The sequence below is a fragment of the Mycteria americana genome, chromosome 2 (genome assembly GCF_035582795.1).
Source record: "Mycteria americana isolate JAX WOST 10 ecotype Jacksonville Zoo and Gardens chromosome 2, USCA_MyAme_1.0, whole genome shotgun sequence".
In the NCBI taxonomy this organism is placed as follows: Eukaryota; Metazoa; Chordata; class Aves; order Ciconiiformes; family Ciconiidae; genus Mycteria; species Mycteria americana.
Window position 1 is genome coordinate 92,314,527 of NC_134366.1, and position 19,682 is coordinate 92,334,208.

General features: G+C 36.6%; 1 protein-coding gene across 5 annotated transcripts in view; it reads left to right on the top strand.

Annotated features, from left to right (window-relative positions):
* The window catches only part of RETREG1 (reticulophagy regulator 1), a 71,975-nt gene that overhangs the window by 30,577 nt on the left and 21,716 nt on the right, over positions 1-19,682 (top strand). Inside the window, exon 1 of one of the 5 annotated variants that reach the window (XM_075494009.1) lies at positions 15,092-15,114. The exons of 3 other annotated variants lie outside the window; for them this stretch is intronic. Coding sequence is in view for 1 of the 2 variants with exons in the window: in XM_075494008.1 (XP_075350123.1) it covers positions 15,612-15,646 (35 nt within the window). In the remaining variant the exon portion in view is untranslated. Of the gene's footprint in view, positions 1-15,091; positions 15,115-15,398; positions 15,647-19,682 lie in introns of those variants that run through there. One more of the 5 variants, XM_075494008.1, reaches the window with a different exon arrangement.

The following is a 19,682-nucleotide window of genomic DNA, read 5'->3' on the forward strand; positions in this document are numbered from 1 at the left end:
TCTGAGTATTACTGCACTTTCAGTATAAAGCCCTTGCTTTGTTTCTTTTTTTGACTTGTTTATATTTACAAAGTGTTCATTATAAATAGCATGCTTCAGAGGCAGGGTGTAGAAGGGTGTACTCTTATTTTGGCTGCTGGCCTAAATAGCATTATAAGAAAACCTGTCCAAGGATGTGATTGACAGGTATTTCCTCAATAAGAAAGTGAAACTTGGAATAAAGTGTATGTGGGGGAAAGTGACAAAGACCCCTCATATCCTAGGTAAAAATCCTTCCAGTTGAAGGATCCAAAAGGTTTGGACATACTCTTATGAAATGTCAGCCAAGAAGTAATGTTTGTTCTTAGACAGGTGTACTTCAACTCACATGTTGAACTTAGGCTCAAGTTATGAACTGCCTCTTGAAGGGTAGCAAAAGCCTTCCTACCCGGTTCAGACACGGAAAGGAGAAGACTTGGATGCAGTCGCATCATTCTGAACAGAAGAGCTGGTCACTCCCTGCCTCTGTCACCCCTCACCCTGAATATTTATCCCTAATCCATAAAGAGTTTTGAACAAATATTCGGTATTCTGGGATTTTCTAATTTATGGTGGGAATCCATGTCAAATGTCTCGCAATTTGTAGTTGTGACTATGTAGAAGTAGCTGCATATGTAGCTGTACACTAGAACTAACATTAGGTTACTGGTTGGAGTGCAATCTTTAATTCCTTATTTTCAGGTGGAGGTACTGTATTCCAAGACTTTGCAGACAGCACAAACTGGAAGTCAGTTCCTTCTAAAGAATATCCTTTTTTAGGGCAACTCTCAGAGTTAGCAAGGCTATCTTCTAGTTAAAAGATTTCAAAGAGCTTAGGCAGACTTAGTAAAACATCTAGACAGGTAGACCTTAGCTGCATATTGTTGTATCTTTTAATTGGTTAACAAGCAATAGTACTTTTTTAGAGTAGCAAGGTACCAAGCCCTGTTAAAAAGAAGAGAAAGCTGACATACAGTCAAAACATCCTTTTTGTAACTCTTTGTTAGGGTTATACCATAAAATAAATTTTAACTACTGCCTAGTCTAGGAACAGCCTGTCCGATCGCCATAGAGCTGTTGGGCATGTTTGCCTGCCTCAGAGATTTGTTCTGCTTGCAAATGTAATAATCATATTTTTCACCTTTTGTATATATTTTAAAATGTTCTTTATTGTATAATTAGGTGGGTTACATCAAATTATTATTAATGCCTAAACCAGCAGAATATCGTTGTGACAAGTACCAGACAGATTATGAGTAAAGACTGCATTTCTGATCAGTGTGGAGCTTTGAAGAGAATGACAGACCTCAAACTGCTCATCAGGAGAGAAGTTCACAAAACTGACCTTTTTAAAGGGTAAAAAGTAAATTTAAGTGGAAAGATTAATGTTAAAATGGTTGTGTGTCTTATTCCCTATGTTTATCCCATTGCACATGTAACATTTTCACTGTGGGTATTTTTATTCTATTCTTACCGCTTTCCATTTTAACAGTTGAACAACTGTGAGAGATAACTTACAATCCTGAAGTCATTTGACTTGTCATCTTAAAGGGTATTTATAAACTATAGCATTCAGGGAGCCCCCAGTGTTACTTTAAATAGAGAGACTGCTTTTAGGATTAAGGAAAAAAACGGACTGTTTCATTTTGGAATTGCTTTTCTTAAACACAAGTCAAATCATATTTGATAAAAAACTCCATAAAAACAGGTAGCAAGCTTAACCGTATTCTGTATTTTCATATTATCACTAAAGACTGCATGAAAAGCAAATGGTATGGCTTACGCCAAACACAAAAATGTGAAAAAAATGTTTTTCTCCTGCAAGTACAAATAGCTTTTTTCACCTTTTAATATTGGTCTGTATTATCTGTTTCCTGTAGGCAGAAATGCTGCTTTTATTGTTATTTTGAAGAGAAGAATAGGGTTTGTTCCGCACAAAAAAAGTTACTGAATCAAATACCCAGACCTGCCATAGATATGTTTATGAGAGGCATTTGTTTCCCAGTTCCAGTGATTGCTTGTCACAGTTGTTGCCGGTCACAGATTTCTCTTCTTGCCACACAAATCAGCATCAATCTGAACATGAGAATATATATACATGATGTACAGAAATGGTTCTGGGGCCAGTTGTCCCTAAGCATTGATTTCAGCATCGTGAGACCAGCTTTCAGGTTATTCTGCAGACAATGCAAAGGTTTCTAGAACCTGAAACCCAAGTCATTGAATCGGTATCTGTTTTCTCTGCTTAGGAAGCTTGCTTTTCTGTACTATTATATGTGGTTTGAGAAACTGAATTATTTAAATAATCTTTTGTACTGTCTTATATCTGAACAACGAGAACAAAGATTGAAAATTCTATAGTGCTACACAGTTTTCCATATGCAGTATGCTCCCTGTATGCAGCAAGAATATAGAAATTACATTTTCAGTTTTGTAAAAATGCTGTTTTTCACAAGGAGAAAATATGTGCAGGTGTCCTAACAGCCTATTGAGTTAATTCCTATGGAAGTTTTCAAATTCTAAACAATTTATAAAGTATATTGGAAATTTGAGGGTAATAAGAAGGAAAAGAAAGAGGCAATTTTGGTTAATTTGAACTTGATAAAAGAAGCAAGAATCATTTATGATTAATGAAACAAGGTATTTATAAATATATACTAGTTATTGCCAGGGAAGGAAGAGGACATAATTGCTTGGAATCTTTAGAACGGTGATAGTCAGAGAAAGATCAGAGTGAGTAGAGTTGAGTTTATATAGTGGTTGGGTTTTGACCTTTAATTGCATCTGGTTTGCCAAATACAAGCATTAGATTACAAAACGCATGATGGAAATTATTTACAGGGGGCATAAGAACCTATAGTTGTAGTCCCCCCCCACTTTTTTTTTTAATGTTGCAGATGCCTGGGTTGTTGTAACACGTGAGGGTGTGTTTCCCAGCACAACATCTGATTAGCCACCAATTTAGTAAGGAATGTCCTGGCACACAGTTTTGTTGAAGCATGTGAGCCTATCAGCAGAATAACATATTATATTCTTTTAGGTGTTTCAACATACAGTTGAGTAAAACAGCTCAGCTGTTTTGAAGCAAACATTATGATATTCCTTCCCTGAGTCTCCTTGTTTGTTTTTTTTTTTCTTTTTTCTTACTGGCAGAAGAGATGTTGCATGTTTACCTACTGAAATATATTTCACGCCTTAATTCTTTTTTTTTGGTTAATATTCCAGGATGTTTTGCAGTCTAAATAACACTGGAAATCAGCTCTATAAAGCTACACGTCTTTTATTTTCACACTGAGGAAAACAGAGAGTAGCTTATGCTCATTATGTTTTTCATGCTCTGCAAGTTTCCCCACTCCTTGAGTACAGATGATCAGACATATTCAGGAGACCAGTTTAATAAAAATTTTCAGAGATAAATGTTTACTGTAGTACAAAACCACAAAAGTTTTCTCAAGTCCACCTGAATGTTATGGTCACAGCACCATATGACACACACTTCCTTCTCCTAGCTTAGATTTGATATAAGGAGAATGACACTCTTTCCAAAGTTCAGCCTTTTTTTACCGAGTGCTTGGATTGGTAGTACAATTAATAGATCACTGACGTAGCTGTGGCCGTTGACGTTACTGTACGTCAGTTCATGGTGTGAGGTAATGCTTAAGAGATTTTCATGGTGAATATCCAATATGAAAGTAGTAGAAGTATTTTTTTTAAATACTTTAAAACAGTCTTTAAAAATCTATATTAAAAATTTCAGACAAGAAGACTGTGACAGAATGCTAAGTAGAGATTGATGTAGTCTTGTTGAATTTCCAAAAGACATTAGCTAAAAGCAAATAAGTAACTCTGGAATATGAGAGAAGATTCTCCCATGAGTAAAAAAAATCAAGATGGACTATAGGGAACAGTGGCAAGAGTAAACGGCTAGCCTTCGTGTTAATGGAGGGAATGAGTCCTGCAGCAGTGTGTGCTGGAACCATTCTGCTAAGTGTACTCATAAGTGATCCTGAAAACGCAGTGAATAGTGGGATGGCCAGGCCTGCTGGAGGTACCACATTATTCAAGAAAATGAAGACAAGGACCAACTGTGAAGAATTTAAGAAGATGCCTACAGGATTCTTTCACAGTAAAATAGCATATGAAATTCAGTGTAGGTAACTGTAAAGTTATGCAGGAATACCAGTCCTAAATTCACATATAAAATAATAGTGTCTGAAGGTGACTGTAGCCACTCATGAATAAGATGTGGTCTCACAAAACCAGCATTGATCAACAGACTAAATCTACTGTTAAGTATCAGTAAAAAAGACATGCAGGGTAAAAGTAAGCACAGCCACATGCCACTCTTACAACTTTGTTGTATGTCCACATCCTGAATACTGTGTGTGGTTCTGATCTGCTACCTCCCAGAAAAAGATACAGGAGAAAAAAAGTCCAGAGTAGAGCAACAAGGTAGAGCAAATATACACAACTATTTCCGTATAAACAACAAGCAAATGAGACAGGACTTTTCAAAAGAGAAAAGGAATAATTAAGGGGAAGTATAATAGAGGTCTCTAAGATACCATAAGGAACATGCCTTCTCTGTCACGCTGTTGGAATGAGGAGGCATCAAAATAGCAGGCTGAGGAAAAATAAAAAGTTGTAATTAAGCTTTAGAAATCCTTGACACAGGATTGCTGTGAACATTAGAACTATATGTGGATTAAAAATATAAATTACAGGACAGTTCTTTGAAGAAAATTAATTGAAGTCTATTAAATAAAAAATCACCTCTGGCTTTGAAAGTCCCTGAGTTGCAGATTGTTGGAGGGTGTATTGTATTTTATGGAGGTACCATTACATATTTTCCCATGTTCTTATTCTTTTGCTTAAGTATCCCCAGGTATTCAGTTTTGGCAACTGTTGAAGACAGGGCACAAGGCTAGATGGACCTTTGGCTGACCCAGTATAGCTGTTCTCGTTAAAAGCGTTACAAGCATTGACTTTTTATTCAGTTAAGTGACATAGTAAGACTGAAATAAATACATCTCTTTATTTCTGCATTTTTTAATGTTGTTAATAAATTGTATATAAATGTTAAAGTCTGAGAAATCCCAGAAGGGCATGTGAGATAGCTGTTGCCCAATTTTAGACTGAGTGTCTGTTGCTACCACCACATTCCATGGAAGTTGCAAGGTCAATGTGTACCTTAAGAACTTGTTTTTATGCATTTAGGCCTGAGATCAGAGTAGTAAAATCAATCAGAGCAGTAATATCTGAGGTTTGCACACCTGATCTTTAAAAAAATATTGTTGTAAACATTTTTAAGAACTTTTAGCTGAATGCATGTATATGTTTTCTTAGAACACAAACTGAGACAAAAGCACGTAAGATTGTTGTCTTGCGTATTGATAGCAAAGACTCCAAATGTGTCTGAACAATTATTATATGAAGTTCTTCTCAGGGCTGTACAGGAACAAAACTGTTTCCATTGCGAGTTCACCAAAAGCAGACAATTTTCCTAGGATGCGTAGCTTGGCAACTTCTGTCCTAACTTTTTAGCTGAATTAGATATTTTGTATTATAATCAAAGTCTCAAAATATGGGAATTCAGCTGAAAAGTCCTTAATCTGACGATAAATAGAAATATAAAGAAGTTTCTGAAAAGGACACAAACAGAATTTTTTGTGAAAGTTTCAAATACTTTGCTGAAAACCCTTCTAGATGTACCGTGGAAAATACTTATTTCATCAATCAGTAATCAAACAAAAACCATATTGAAGAGGCTTTTTTTGTGAAGAATAACTTCAGCATATGGAAATTAGTCGTCTGGGGCTTTCTTTGTCAGTCACTGAAATGAGGTGGAGAGAAATGCAGATACCTGAAAAGTAGTTGAAAGATGATGTATTTAAAGTGCTCTGAATATTTCCCAAATAAAGTCTTTTTTTCTTTTTTTTTTTTTTGTTTGTTTTTTAAATAAGAAAAACTCACCTCACTGGACTAAAGTAAAAGTCTGAGTAGAGTGTTATTTTTTCACCCTTCTACTTCCCTCCTCTATAGGAACATCCATGGAGTTGGACTCAATGATCCTTATGGGTCCCTTCCAACTTGAGATATTCTGTCATCTATATATCAGCAGAGAAGGTTTTTCAAAGCAAAGGATGCTTTCTCATAGGTATCTCGGAGATCAAGATTCTGAAGGAAACGGCAAAAGCTGTGACAAAAAATCATGCATTTTACACATTTATATAGATAAAATATATGTATGAATAAGTAACTTCTAAATTGAAATTTTCTAAATTGAAATTTTCTAAATTTCTGAATTTCTAAATTGAAATTTTCAGTGTTCTGGCAGAAAACCCTACTTTTGAAATGTATTTCCTAGAGCTTAACAAAAAGATTTCTTTAGAAATCTTTAGACATCCATGAAAAATGAGGGAAGAGGAAGTTTTAACAGTGATAGGAGCTGCTATTGTGCTGTGCAAAACAAAGTGTTCTGTACGTGTGTTCTAAACCACCTTATGAAATGGATTGAATTTAAATAAAAATTAATAGTAAAGGAACAGGGAAAGGAAAATTTCTCTTTTATACTTTGAGACAAAAGTCTAGATAACTTGAAGTTAATTTGGCTTCCCAGTAGTGCTGTCGGCCTCTCAGCAAAATGTCATGCGTATTATCATCTTCTCAAGGCAGGGTGAAGGTTATCGGGAGCTCTGCACTTCTGGCTGAGTGTTCTGGCAGTGCTCGCCCAACCAGTTCAGGGGATTCCTCTAAATCACAGATCTGCCTGTGCCCTTGATGACAAACGGGTTAGGCTGCATGTCTTCATTGATCATCACTCCTGGTCTCTTTCTTGGCTTCTGTTAGCCCAAGAGCCATTTAGCTCTGTAGGTTTTTTTGGGGGGTAGGTGTGATTGCAGGAGGGGGCTGAGTTCTCTTTTGCAGTCTTGGCTGCCCCCTTGCCTTTTCTGTGGAGCTGTGTGGTTTCATTGGCCTCCCATAGCTTTAAATTTGCAGTTATTTCACAGAGGGACAGACATTAAAAGAGCAGAATGATTGTCGTTTGACAAGTATTTACTTTGGAGAAACTCTGGTAAGAAATTGGACACTCCAGTCACTCCAGGATAATGTTAGTTTTGTTTTCATCAATGCATCTCAGAATTAGCCATCCTATCCAGTCTGCAATTGTGTATGTGTATGAATTGTCATTGTGTGAAGCATACCATTGCTTTGTATAATGTATTTCTTGCTGCTGTTTCTCATTATTGCCTATCTTACCCTTGTATGTTGTTGCCTGTGATATTATGCAGGAGTATTTTCTTTAAGTTTTGATGTTAGCATTTGACAAGGTTATATGTTTGGTTTCTCTTTCCAACTGGTAGAGCTATAATGTGAGATTAAACAGTAACATGAACTGTGGGGAGGCATTCCTGTATTTTTGCCCCCCCCCCCCCCCCTTTTTTTTCTGTTTCAAACAAGCTGGTTGATCTGCATACACAGGTATGTGCCTTCTAAAATGGCATGCACTCTGACATTATTATCCCTGATCTGTTTTAGTTTGCAAATACTTTAATCTTTGCTTATATAAATTTACATTTCATTGCTTTCATTATAATATATCAGATTTGCTAATGTGCTGTTACATGTGTTGAAGTTGGAAAGTAGTGACAGATAGCATACAAATTACCAGTTGCTCCATCAGATAAAGATACCGCCTTGAAACTGAGTCACATTAGTGACAATCTAAAATGTTTTTATGTCACAGTTGCACAACCTACCACAGCGAGACTGAATAAAGATAATTCTAATGAAAAAAGCTCTTTTTAAAGGGAGAGAATACTACTGAAATTTTACCATCAGGCATATTAAACACTAGAGACTTTATCTCTTGTCAGACAGTAAACCAACAAATAGATAGTAAGCTGATGAGAAAAGTTAACATGATTGGTAATCTGTCTCAGTTTCATTATATAGGCATTGAAAAAGGCTGTGGCCCTGAAGGAATCAAGATGAAGTTATATTTAGTATGAAAACGTTTGGCTAGCATTTCTGAATATTAATCAAGGACTTTGGCTCTTTGAGCTGGGACATAAGAATAGGGTTGATGTCAATGAAAATTATTAATAATATATAACTATGTGCTGTGCTTCCATTATAATGTACTTGAAGTCCTGCAGTTACTCATCCCTCAGCTTGTAAGGTCTAATTCAGGACTGGTGGCCTGGACTTGGATCTAGTTATGCCTTGCAGTTGTACTAACCACTCTCTGATGAGATATTCTTACATTGCACAGAAGAATAAATTATATTATTAGGTGGAAAACTGGCTCATATCCTCTTCTTTATAGGATGATAGCAGCATCAAAGTGATGGTGGGTTGTCTTAGCAATTTGTGAGCACACCAGCAAAATCTTTTAGACATAGGCATTGTCAGTATGTGGCTCTGAGTGTCCTAATAATCTTACAGATTCTACCTAGCTGAGTGACTTCTTATGTTCTTAATTGAATTACATATAGAATTGTCTTCTAAGTATTCTCCTTTTCTTGGTAGCTTGCTGGCAGTCTGTTTTTCTTGCATTGTTTTGTGCTGTGTTTAATACTTATATTAGAAAACACAACAAACTTCTCAATTTTGTGCTTTAACTCTTTGTATCAACACTTTTGAAAAATATTTTCAATTCTTCATGCATTCTTAACTATTTTTAATCTTTTGACCAATTTGTTCAATGCAAGCAGATTTCATTGTATAGCCATCTTGCTGTTTGGTCTGCCTTTCATATGGTTCATCTCTTTTCAGTTGGGGAGGAAACCAGTTGCGAAGAAACAGATTCAGATTGCTACAAACCAAAAGAGACAGGTGGAGGGGCAGGTTTCAAAATCTCGAATAGTATGTGTGCCTAAGAAAAAAAATTGCATTTTAATGTGACTTTACTGAATTACAGATCATGATTATAGACAAACTAGAACATAAGTTAGGGTAAATAGGAAATGTGGTATAGTAAACAAAATAATTTAATGAAACAGTATGTAAAGAGTCCCTTGAAAAAATTCAGTTATCTTTACAAATTGCTCAGGTCATTGCTAGGTGATGTATTACGTGTTTTTTCCCCTCCAAAATCTGTTTCTTTTATAGCTGTTTAACAAGATCCCATGGACAAAAGTCCCAGAGCAGTTGAGGTTTTCACCCTTAGTGGTAAGATCCTTTTACTGCCCTGTCTCCAGCTCTTCTCTGTTTGTCACATAAATCCAGCATGATCTATCATATTTGTACCAGAGGAAGATTTGCTATCTTCATGTGACTAAAATGTAGTCATTTGCTTTCTAAACTGCAGTTGAAGTGTCTCTTACTTCCTTTAACTCTTCTTTCTGCTTGTGTTTGAAAACTTGGAAATACTCTCATGCACTGTGGTGCATTATTGTGTGTGCTTTATGATGAAACACTAATACCTCACAGTGACAATTCATTGTTGCTGATACAAATCAGGTTTTGGTGTCTGTTGATAGTCATGTTGCTTTCATACTCAATTTTTTATGATTCTTTAAAAACACATATTTATGTGCTTTTTTCTGCCAAGTAAATATTTCTCGCATGCAGTATCTCGTTTAGCTTTTTGAATGTTGCATAACTTTTTTTATGTCAAACCTGAATGCTGATGGTTTTTTTTTTTCCCTGAATATGCAGCTTGTGACTTAAAAAATGTTTTAACAATTAGTTATTTCATACAGGTACAAAGAAGAGTCCTGCATAATATGCAGGATTCCATGAAGAGAGAAAAATTTTCCTGGGCACTTATTTTGTTTGCTTTTGTTGGTCTTTTTGTTGGACTGTTGAAAGATTTTTTTTTTTTAATTTATTTTTTTGCCATTCCTAGCCCTAGGTACAGATAAATACAAAACTATGTTTTGTGTGTAATAGGTGTCTTAAGTTTTTTTTAGCACGCTGCTTACCAGGTTGAGGTTATACCTGCTATAATACTCCAGCAAAGAACTGAGCATGTTCAGCAGGTCTGTCTTGATGATCTTTTCATTTACACTTGTATGAAAGGCTTCCTCTCTTCTAAAACAAGTCTCCTGTCTCTATCTGATAGTGTATGAAGAGATCTCAAAGTTAAGTAAACATAATAAGCATTTGCAATTTGAAGTCACCTTCACTAGTCAGAAAGAATTGGGACAGGTATCATTCAACAGATTTGGATGTTGAAAATAAGGGGAAATTGGGTGTGCATTTCAAATTGATGAAATACATTAAAAGGTATACTTCCATGTGTGTGTGCTTATAAATACATAAATGTACACATGCCTGCACACACACACTAACGTGACCAGTATATTCACTTTTCTATATTGAAAAAGGCGGGGAGGAAATATTCCATTTTAGGGGACTTCATGTATGTTATTAATATGATTCTTTGCAGTAGCAGAAACATGCATTTCAAATTAGTTTTAATCTTAAACATGCCTTTGGCAATGATGGTAATTTTTAAAGACACGCTCTTGCTGAAAATAATTTCAGCATAAACTATCTACAAAAAATAAAATGCTAGATTTTCCATTCCTTCTGGAAATGTGAACTAAACTAGATATTCTTTTTAGAGTGTGATTTTTTTGCTATGAGTCAGTTGAGGTTTTGTAGGATGTCTTTAAGTGTACAGTATGGTGTTCATTATTTTTTCATCCACGTTATTAGAAGTGAGACTCGTTCATAGCTGAATAATTAGAACAGGATCATATGTTGAAAGCACTGTCTTACTCTCCTTTTAGATGAGGAGAGATGTAGAAGGCGGTTGTGGCTAGTTCTGGAGCTGGTCGACCAGCTAAAGCGTGCTACAGGCTGACTAATTAAAATCTTTGAAAGCTTGCAGACTGGGTGGGGTACACCATCTACCACGCAATGGCAGATCATCCCCCTTGCGCTCCACAGGGACAGCATGCTGCCTTTCACCCACCTGCTAAAGCCCTTGAGCATCTTCAGTATTGGAGTATGTAAAACAGTGCATCCGACACAATTTCTGATCCTGTCGGCTACTCAGTAAGGCTACTTCCTTGTCTCTGGCAAGAACATAGCTTTTATTTTTCTTCTTCACTTGCTGATGACCTCCTCTGAAGTCTTTGGTGCCTGCCTGTAAAAGGAAAATATCACACAGATGTCTATACTGTTTGGGGGGAAGGCCATTTGATTGATAATTATGATATATGTTCAGTCCAAATCTGTACTCAGCAAGAGCAAAACTGGTAAGATTCCCTGATCAAGCAGTATGTCAGGCATCTGATTTGTGTGCCAGCACATCTTTTGGGGTATCTTAATACCTGATGGTAAAGAGAGCTGTTACTTACCAGCTATCAAGGAAGTTTTGAAAAAGGTCTAGAGGAGGTCTCTTTAATTGAAGACCAGGGTAATGGAGATGAACAGAGGTAAAAAGGATTGATTCTTAAAGTTATACAAATAAAATAAAGAAGACCATGTACTCTGGAAAACTCTGTGTAACACTGTGGTAACGAGGGCCAACATGAAGAGCAACTCACAAAAAGGGTCCAAATATGTAAATCAATAGTATGCTGTCACCGGGAATAACAGTGTACATTTCTGGTCTCTCCCACCTTAAATCAGTTATAGTAAACTTAGGAAGGGTTTGGAAAAGAACAGCGAGGATGTTTCAGGGTGTACAACAGTTTACATGCATGAAACAAGTGAGGAAAATAGGACTTTCAAAGCTGAATGAGCTGAACAAGAGCAGAACATGTTCAATATTATCTTTTTCCTTTTGATTACAAAGTCAGGTGCTTTCATGTTCCTTTCAGAAATAACAGGGCTAGGGGGAAGGGGATTGTTCTTTCTGTTGAGGAACAAACAGAGCCAAAGGAAGGGAAGATTTCAGACAATGATGGATGTGAGAAGTGAAAGAGACATAGCAAGGCTGGGAGATGGCAGCTCAAGCAAAGAGGTTGCTGACAAGAGCTGGATTGGTCATGGGAGGTGAGGCCTCAGGGATGGCAAGAAGGAACTTACAAGGGACAGAGAGGACTGACCAAAGTCCCCTGCAATGCAGAAGGTTGTAGCATTAGCTGGAACTAAGCAAGGAAGTAAGAACCTCCCTGAAAAATAACATGGGTAGGGAAAGAGCTTTTCCTTCCTCAGTTCTGTCATTTCTAGTTGTTTTGAGTTCTCCATGTTGAAAAAGTTTAAAACTGATTTTTAGCAATTCTAATACCAGGCGAGCTTTTTTCTAGGCAGCTCCACCTTTCAATTCTGCAGGCCCGTCAAAAACAATATGATAATGGTCTGTAAAAATTACAAATAGCTGTGAAAAGCTGAAGAGAGATAACTGTCATCTACCGGTTCCAGTATAAGGCTTCTTAGAAATCAGTTGAAGTGGCTAGATAAGAGCAAACAAAATTGGGTGGGGTTTGGTTGGGTTTTTTTGTTTTCAAACTGTGTGTAGTTAGCTGCAGAAGTCCTTGCCATAAGATATTATAGATGCTATCACAGGATGGAAATCCACTCAGAGCTAAAAATATAGACATCACTGCTGGTTCAGGAAACCCATGAGCCACAAGTTGGAGTCTGGAAGACTATTTGGAGAAGGCAGCAATGCATTTTTCCCTAGGCTGCGCTTTTGGACACAGTAGGAGATGCCAGAAGCCCTTTGGCCTGATTCAGTACAGTACTTTTGCTCACCTGCCGCTGTTCCACCCAAGTGTACTTGGAGAGGTCATTCCATCTCATGTGACTGTGAAATAGTCTGGAGCCAGATCTGCTGGAAACCTCCAGATGGGCCAATACAAGCTCTAATTCCCTTGGGTGCGGAGAATTCAGGCTGATCAAAAAATTGAGATGAATTTTCTAGATAGACATCTTTGTGATACGAAGCAAACTACTTTAGTGTGATTGCAGTTCTGCTAATTACGCGCTCATGCTGTTCTGATGTCTGATTTGCAAAAATGATGAGCACTGATATCAGTAGAAACTAGTCTTTGAGTATTGAAGTGTTTTATAAATGCTCTACTCCCAAGTTAACAGGTCCTTGACATTTCAGTTAGGTACTCATTTAGTAGACACTTTTGAACCTAATCTTTCCAGGACTTGCTTATCAATAAGTAAATAAGGTGATATTATCCTCCTTACCTCACTGAGGGCTGGGGAAGACTTCCAAGGAATTCTAAAAGTAGATAGTGAACCATTTTTCTGCTGTAGCGGTGGGCACTGTGTACTGAGCGTGACACAGAAATGAACAGTCCAAAGTCGTACTTGAAGAGTTGGGAGTACATCGAGTTCCAAGACTGAAATACAGGGATAAGCACGGTACTGAAAGCTTTTTCAGCTCCTGAGTGTGATCATCAAATGCATTAAAAAATGAGTATTTTGTAAAAAGAGAGTTTTACACAGTAAATGCATGTGGCTACGTAAGACTACATTGCAATGTGTGTAAACAAACAAAAGCAACTCAAATTGCACAAGGGGTTTAGTTTTGCTTGCTTTCATTTTTGATGCCACATTTAAATTTTGAATGATGCTTTTGTGTGTTTGCACATTTCAGTTATTTCTTTTGGTTCTTTTCCTAATTAGAGGACTTCAGAATTTTAATCTGAAAATGAAGCTGACACACAAAACCATTTAATTAATTAAGATTTTTCAATTTAGTAGCTCTGTTGTTTCAGGGTAAGCTTGAAGGTAATTCAGCTGTAATTATTTCAGCTATAACTATCAGAAGTAGAAAAAGAAAAGAAAAAAGAAGAGAGGATGATATCGGAATATGCAGGTATAGGTGACCATGGAACGTCCCTGTTGAGTAGGGCAGGACATTTATTAATATATATTTATATATTGCCTTGCATAATTTAGACGTAGGACTTTATTCCTGTTTTTCTTCTCCTTCCTTTCTTTTAAAAGTCCAGTATGATTAAACTGCTTCAGGAAGAACATGTCTTGTGAAGACTGAGGAAGGGTATGAATACAGAAGATTGGATGAGATTAAGAAAAGGAAAATGGAACTAACTGGAATGTTGGGAGAAGCCTTAAGGAAGTTGTCATTCACAGATAGGCAGTGTTCCTGTTTTGTTTTGTTTTGTTTTCTCAGCATTTCCTGAGGTCATTTTATTAATTCAGATACTCACATAGTAAATATAAATCATGCAATTTAAAGGAATAGATATATGATTATATGGTTTGGTGAATTTTTGCAATTTTTATCTAGATCTTACTAGTAATTTTGAAGCATTTTATATTAAAATAAGAAGAAAGGATAGAATCGTTTGTAGTTGTGAATGTTAAGCAGCTTTCCAGCAAATGACACGTTACCCACAATGCACCAAATACAGCTTAACAAATCAAAGATATGGGGTGGTTGTTTTTTAATCTGACATAGCTTTTGTTCCAGCTTTTTTTATTTTTTTTTTAATTTTTTTTAAGATGTGACATCCCCAGGACAATTCCTATTATCTCTTGCAGGAGAGGCAGGTCTAAATCTTGCTGGGTTCCCTCCTAGGAAAAAAGATTTCTCTGTGAACACCTCTGGATGTAATATTTGTTTGAAAATAATAAAAACAATAGGTCAAGCTGTTTAATGGAAGAAGGAAGCCACATGGAGGAGCAGTGCTGAGCAATGTGCTGAACAGCCTACATATGTGATCCTCGGAGTCTTGGGCTGCACGACAAAGCTTCATCAGCACAGATAAGGTTGCTGGGGTGTTGAAAATTAATAGAGACGTAGCTGGTGTAGCTGGAGTGACAGAATCCCTGTCATGCACAGAGCAAAAAGCAATACGAGGAAAGTGAATTTGTCAATTCACTTTAGGCTGTTCACAGAGGCATTAGCAGTATTTTGGCAGAAAACCTCCTCCTGTTGGCATACTTTCATTTTGAGGACTCTTCCAGTACAATTTGCTGGTATCCCTGTGACAGCTGAGACTGATTCCAAGCTTGTCTGCCACAAGCAGAACTTAAAAACAATGCAATTAATCTTTACTGAAAACTCATTTTCCTATTCCTTATTTTAAAAGAATTGCTAAGTTTTTATTTCATCTGTGAATTTAGTCAGTGGAGAAGAATTTTGCTTTTTCTGAAAGCTTGTGACTGACGCCCTTTGGGGAAGAAAAAAAAGATATTTTTACAGTTACGGTAAGCTCTTTGCTCTTATATTTTTAAGCGTGTTACTTTAAAGTTTGTGTCATTTAGCTTCCTGTCATTTTGGTTGCTGCTCACTTACACCTGAGAAAAATGGGAGACACTGAGGAATATTTCCAGTGGAAGCAGAAAAATAAAATGTACTAACTGGGTGGTGATTCTCCCTCACATGACCAGAAGAAAAAAAAATGTTTTGCTTTTGGCTGTGCTTGCCACTAAACACCCTGTCATAGTGTGTGAGGTGAGTCACGACTTGTTTATTTATAGCCTTGGCCAATCAAAGCCGAACACTCTGAACTTCATTCAAGACCAGCAGGCACCTAGGATGTCTTGTAAACATTTGCTCTCTGAGCAAGGAGCACTCTTCTCGGCAGCAAACAGGAGAGGTGCCCGGGTTGTCACTTCTAAAACACACAACAGACTAGAAGATCGTTGCCTGGATTATCTAGATTGGTAGAGAGAGAGAGAGAGAATTCCTTTTCACATCTGAAATGCCAGACAGTGAGGATCTGGGACAAGATGAAAGGTACTGTACGTTGATTCTGATGGCCTTCTCGTGCAGCGCGATACGGACCCAGGCTTTGTGTAATTAATCTGTGTGCGCTCCTGAGTTCTCAGTTCTCAGCCTAAGATCAGTTTTCTCTGCGTTGTAACAGATCATCTAATTCTTGAGGGGTTTGCCTCTAATGCTAACCTAAGGCTTCTTAGGAGAGAAGTATTAGATCTGAATGTCTGCACAGAGGTTAAATTGTACAGCTCTTATGTATTTCTTAAACTAAAGCTGAAGGGAAGAAAATACTGGGTGGTTTCTAACCTAGTCACTTTTCCCAACCATGGGACAAGTTACAAGCCTCAAAATGTCAGAGGCACAAATAGTTTAGTCGCAGCCACGTTACTGACAGAACCATAACTCATTACTATGAGATAGGGCACTGTGTCCCTTTGAGGTATGCCTGTCTTTCTGAAGTTGAACTTTTAGCTTGATTAGCTTATAAAACCAATGGTCAGGACAAGAAGAAAGAATCTTAGATCCAACGATCTAAAACTTAATAACAATTCAACAAATACTATTTTCTCAAATATGATCCAGCACATTCCTATGAAATAAATGCACTAATTAAATTTCGCTAAATAGATTTTAAAATAGGTATTTTAAAAGTAGACGTTATTGATGTTTGGCTATGACAGTTTATAATCTAGGTTTCTTAAAGGCCACATGGTCTTTCCCTAGTTGTGATTTTTACTGTCTTGATGCTAATCAAAATGTTGGCTCTAAAATGGTGTTAATGAAATACTTGATATTGCAAAAAAAACCATTGTCATGTATGTGGAAATAAGCTTTTTTTTTTTTTTTTAAGTTAGTTAACAGAATGCCAGAATATAGAGGCAAATTTAAGAAATTACAAGAAACAGAAGTGAGCATTTCATTATGGCTTCGGATTTCATTTCTTCTAGTTAGATTTAAATCTGAACATTTATGGGGATGTTTTTCCAATATGTATGTCAATGTGTTGTGTAAGATAGATGAAATACAGAAGACATTTCTGGTTGCCTGTTGTAGATCAGTATATTCAGGCATGGTCACCTAATTGGATGCATGTGGGTAAATGGATCCCCAGTGGCATAACTGGGTCTCTGCAAGGGTTGAGTCACCTACGCATTTCCGTTTGCAGGGATCTAAGTTGTGCCCTATATATGACATAGATTAAAAATAATTGTAGTAGTAGGTAGCATTTTTTTCTTTTCTTTTCAGGAAATGTTGACTCATTACTGATAGCCACCAAAATGGTAATTGCTATTTATGAAAAAATGTTTAGCTGGATCTTCAATTTGTTAAATTGTGTATTTTTCAATACAGGAAAATAGCAGAATGCGTGACATTAAAAAAATATGTTTCAGATCATAATCCCGTTTTTTTCTTTTGAATCAATTTTATAAAGAATATGCATCGTGTCCTTCCTTGAAAATGTGTTGTGTTTTTTTTTTTTAATCAAGATGGGAGAAAATCTTACCAGCTGAGAAGAAAAATAATTTTGAAAAAAAAATCTCAAAATTCGGATTTGGAAAAAAAAAAAGCAGTGTTTACCAATATGTAAAAGGATGCAACTGGTATGCAAAACATACAAGCTTTGTAATACCTAACTTCCTTTGTTCACAATTCTTTCTCTATAAAGGCGTGTAACAAGCTTTGGCAGTTAAATAGAAGTAATACTAGGCCTAGACCTCCAAGACTTCTTTTTTTAATGAATCAAAGTTGTTTGGTTTGGGTTTTTTAAAACAAAAAAGGTTGAACGTTTGTAAAGCAATAACCTGAAAAAGCATAATAATAGGGTCTGCTCTCCCCATTTATCATTTCTGAAACTACCATTAAATTAATTGGCCCTGATCCTAGTCCCTCATCCTTTAGTGTCTTTGGTATTGAGCAAAAAGGCTTGAGAAAATAGTTTATTCAAAAGGTTCCAATTTTTTTTAAAATTAATTTGCCTTTTTGTCTTGGTGGTAACAAATAGGATATAACTGGAGAACACTCCTACAGACGTGCTAATGAGATTTGGTGGAGGTCAGAATATTTTGGTCCAAGTTAAGCAGGAGGGAATAGAAGGAGGAGCTATGGGATCTATACTGAAGCAATATGGGAACTGTACTGGAGCAATTCATTTTAGAATCACAGAAGAAGAGATAGTAATGTAAATGCACAGATAATGGGGTAACTTTGAGGGCACACTGAATCAAAGCTACTGCTTTATATATTTAAAAAAGGAGGGCAGTGGTATTTTTGTAGAAGCTGTAGAATGAGCTTTGTTCGCTGATCGGTTCCGCACGCTGCGCTCCTTTTAGCTCCTCACATGCAACCAAATACTTCTCACATCTTCTCCCCTCTTGAGTTCATGTCCTACTTCAGAAAATATGTAATATTGCATCACAAGTGTATTTCATGAACATTGTAACATCATAGTTAAAGATGTGGCATTGGTCAATAGTCTGTTAGTCATACTGTGAATTTAAATGTATAATAAGCAAAGGAACACAAGCACAAATACTTCTTAGTAAGGCTAGCAAAAAAGCTAAAGAGTTGTGAAGATTGGGTACCCACTCATATCTTCTGTTTTGTTTTGTCTTATGATCCTGGGCAGATCAAGAACAGTGAGGAAAGATGTGGTCAGAGGTCAAGGATTGAAAACAGTTTAGCGTAAGGATTGTATTTTCCTCCAGTAATTCTTTATCATCAGGTCCCCTATAGTTTCAACGGAAGATGGTATAATTTTTTTTTTTTTTTAAATACATTGACAACTCATGAGGAATCTAATGATGGTCAAGAATGTGTACAAGGTACTGTGAATAATCGGTCCTGAAGTGGTGGAAGCACCTGGCTGTAGGTGCTTCAAAGAGATACCGGCGTGTAACTTCCTCTATCACAACAATGTCTGTCTTGTTCTGATCGCTGTCATCTGCTTATTATTGAAAAGGGTGGTGCACTAAACTGTTAGCCAGGAACATTTTATGACTTGAATAAAAATGGGAGAGAAACCTACGTTATTTTGAACCGGTTGTTTTTGAACTGCAGTCTTACAGTGCATGACCTTTCTCAATATGTGCTTGGACTTAGAAAAATGGAGATCCAGTTTAAAGTCAAATCTGCATGTTACTTAATTATTCAAAGCATGTTGGTTTGTAACAATATAAGAATATTTGTTCTGCTAATATTAGTTAATAAAGAGGAAAGTATGTGATTTCTTTTTATGATTGAATTCAGTGCACAAATGTAGGCAACAAGTGGTTAGCTCAGGCCAGGAACTCTCAGTAATGCAGTAATGCATCAAAGCAAATGATCCCCTGCTCATACAAAATACATTAAAAAGCATTGAAAAGAGTCAGAATGAATTTCCGCACAGAAAGAGTTAAAGTCGCCTTGTAATATTACACAAAAAGTCGTTTTCATGTTTTTGCAGGTTAAAAGTATTCTTTGTCTGTCACGTGAAAACCCAATTTTCCTTTTTTGTGCAGCTGCTCTGCAACTCAAGGAATGCTCAGCTCATCTTTCCTAGCTGTTTGACTTTGAGAGGCCTTGAACTAGGAGTATCCCAGCTGAAGAATGTGGAGGCTGAAGGAGGAAAATGAATTGGGTTTGTGGAAAAGGGTTAAAGAGATGTCTTTGCAGGAGAAAAATAAATGTTGGGCAGACAGTTTAAAGTTGGGCAGAGCTGTTTAAAGTTCTGCAAACAGAACTTTATGCTTCTGTAGATAGAAGCAAGACTTCCTTACTTTTCTGAACAAAAATAGCACAATAAAAATGTCTCTCTTGCATCACCAGTTTCTATTACAAATGGGAAGCTGACCTGGAAGATCCCAGCCCTTGTACTATCTTGGTAAAAAGACAACAGCACGTAGTAATAGCATTATAGTCTTTGCTAAACAGAAAGCAAGTCTATAATAGTCTATGTCTATGTGGTACTGAAACACTCGATTTTCTTGCAAAGAGACGTTTAAAAAAATCTACGCTTATTGACTAAGTCATGAGTTTCGACTAACAGCACTTGACTATCAGATCACATTGCACATTT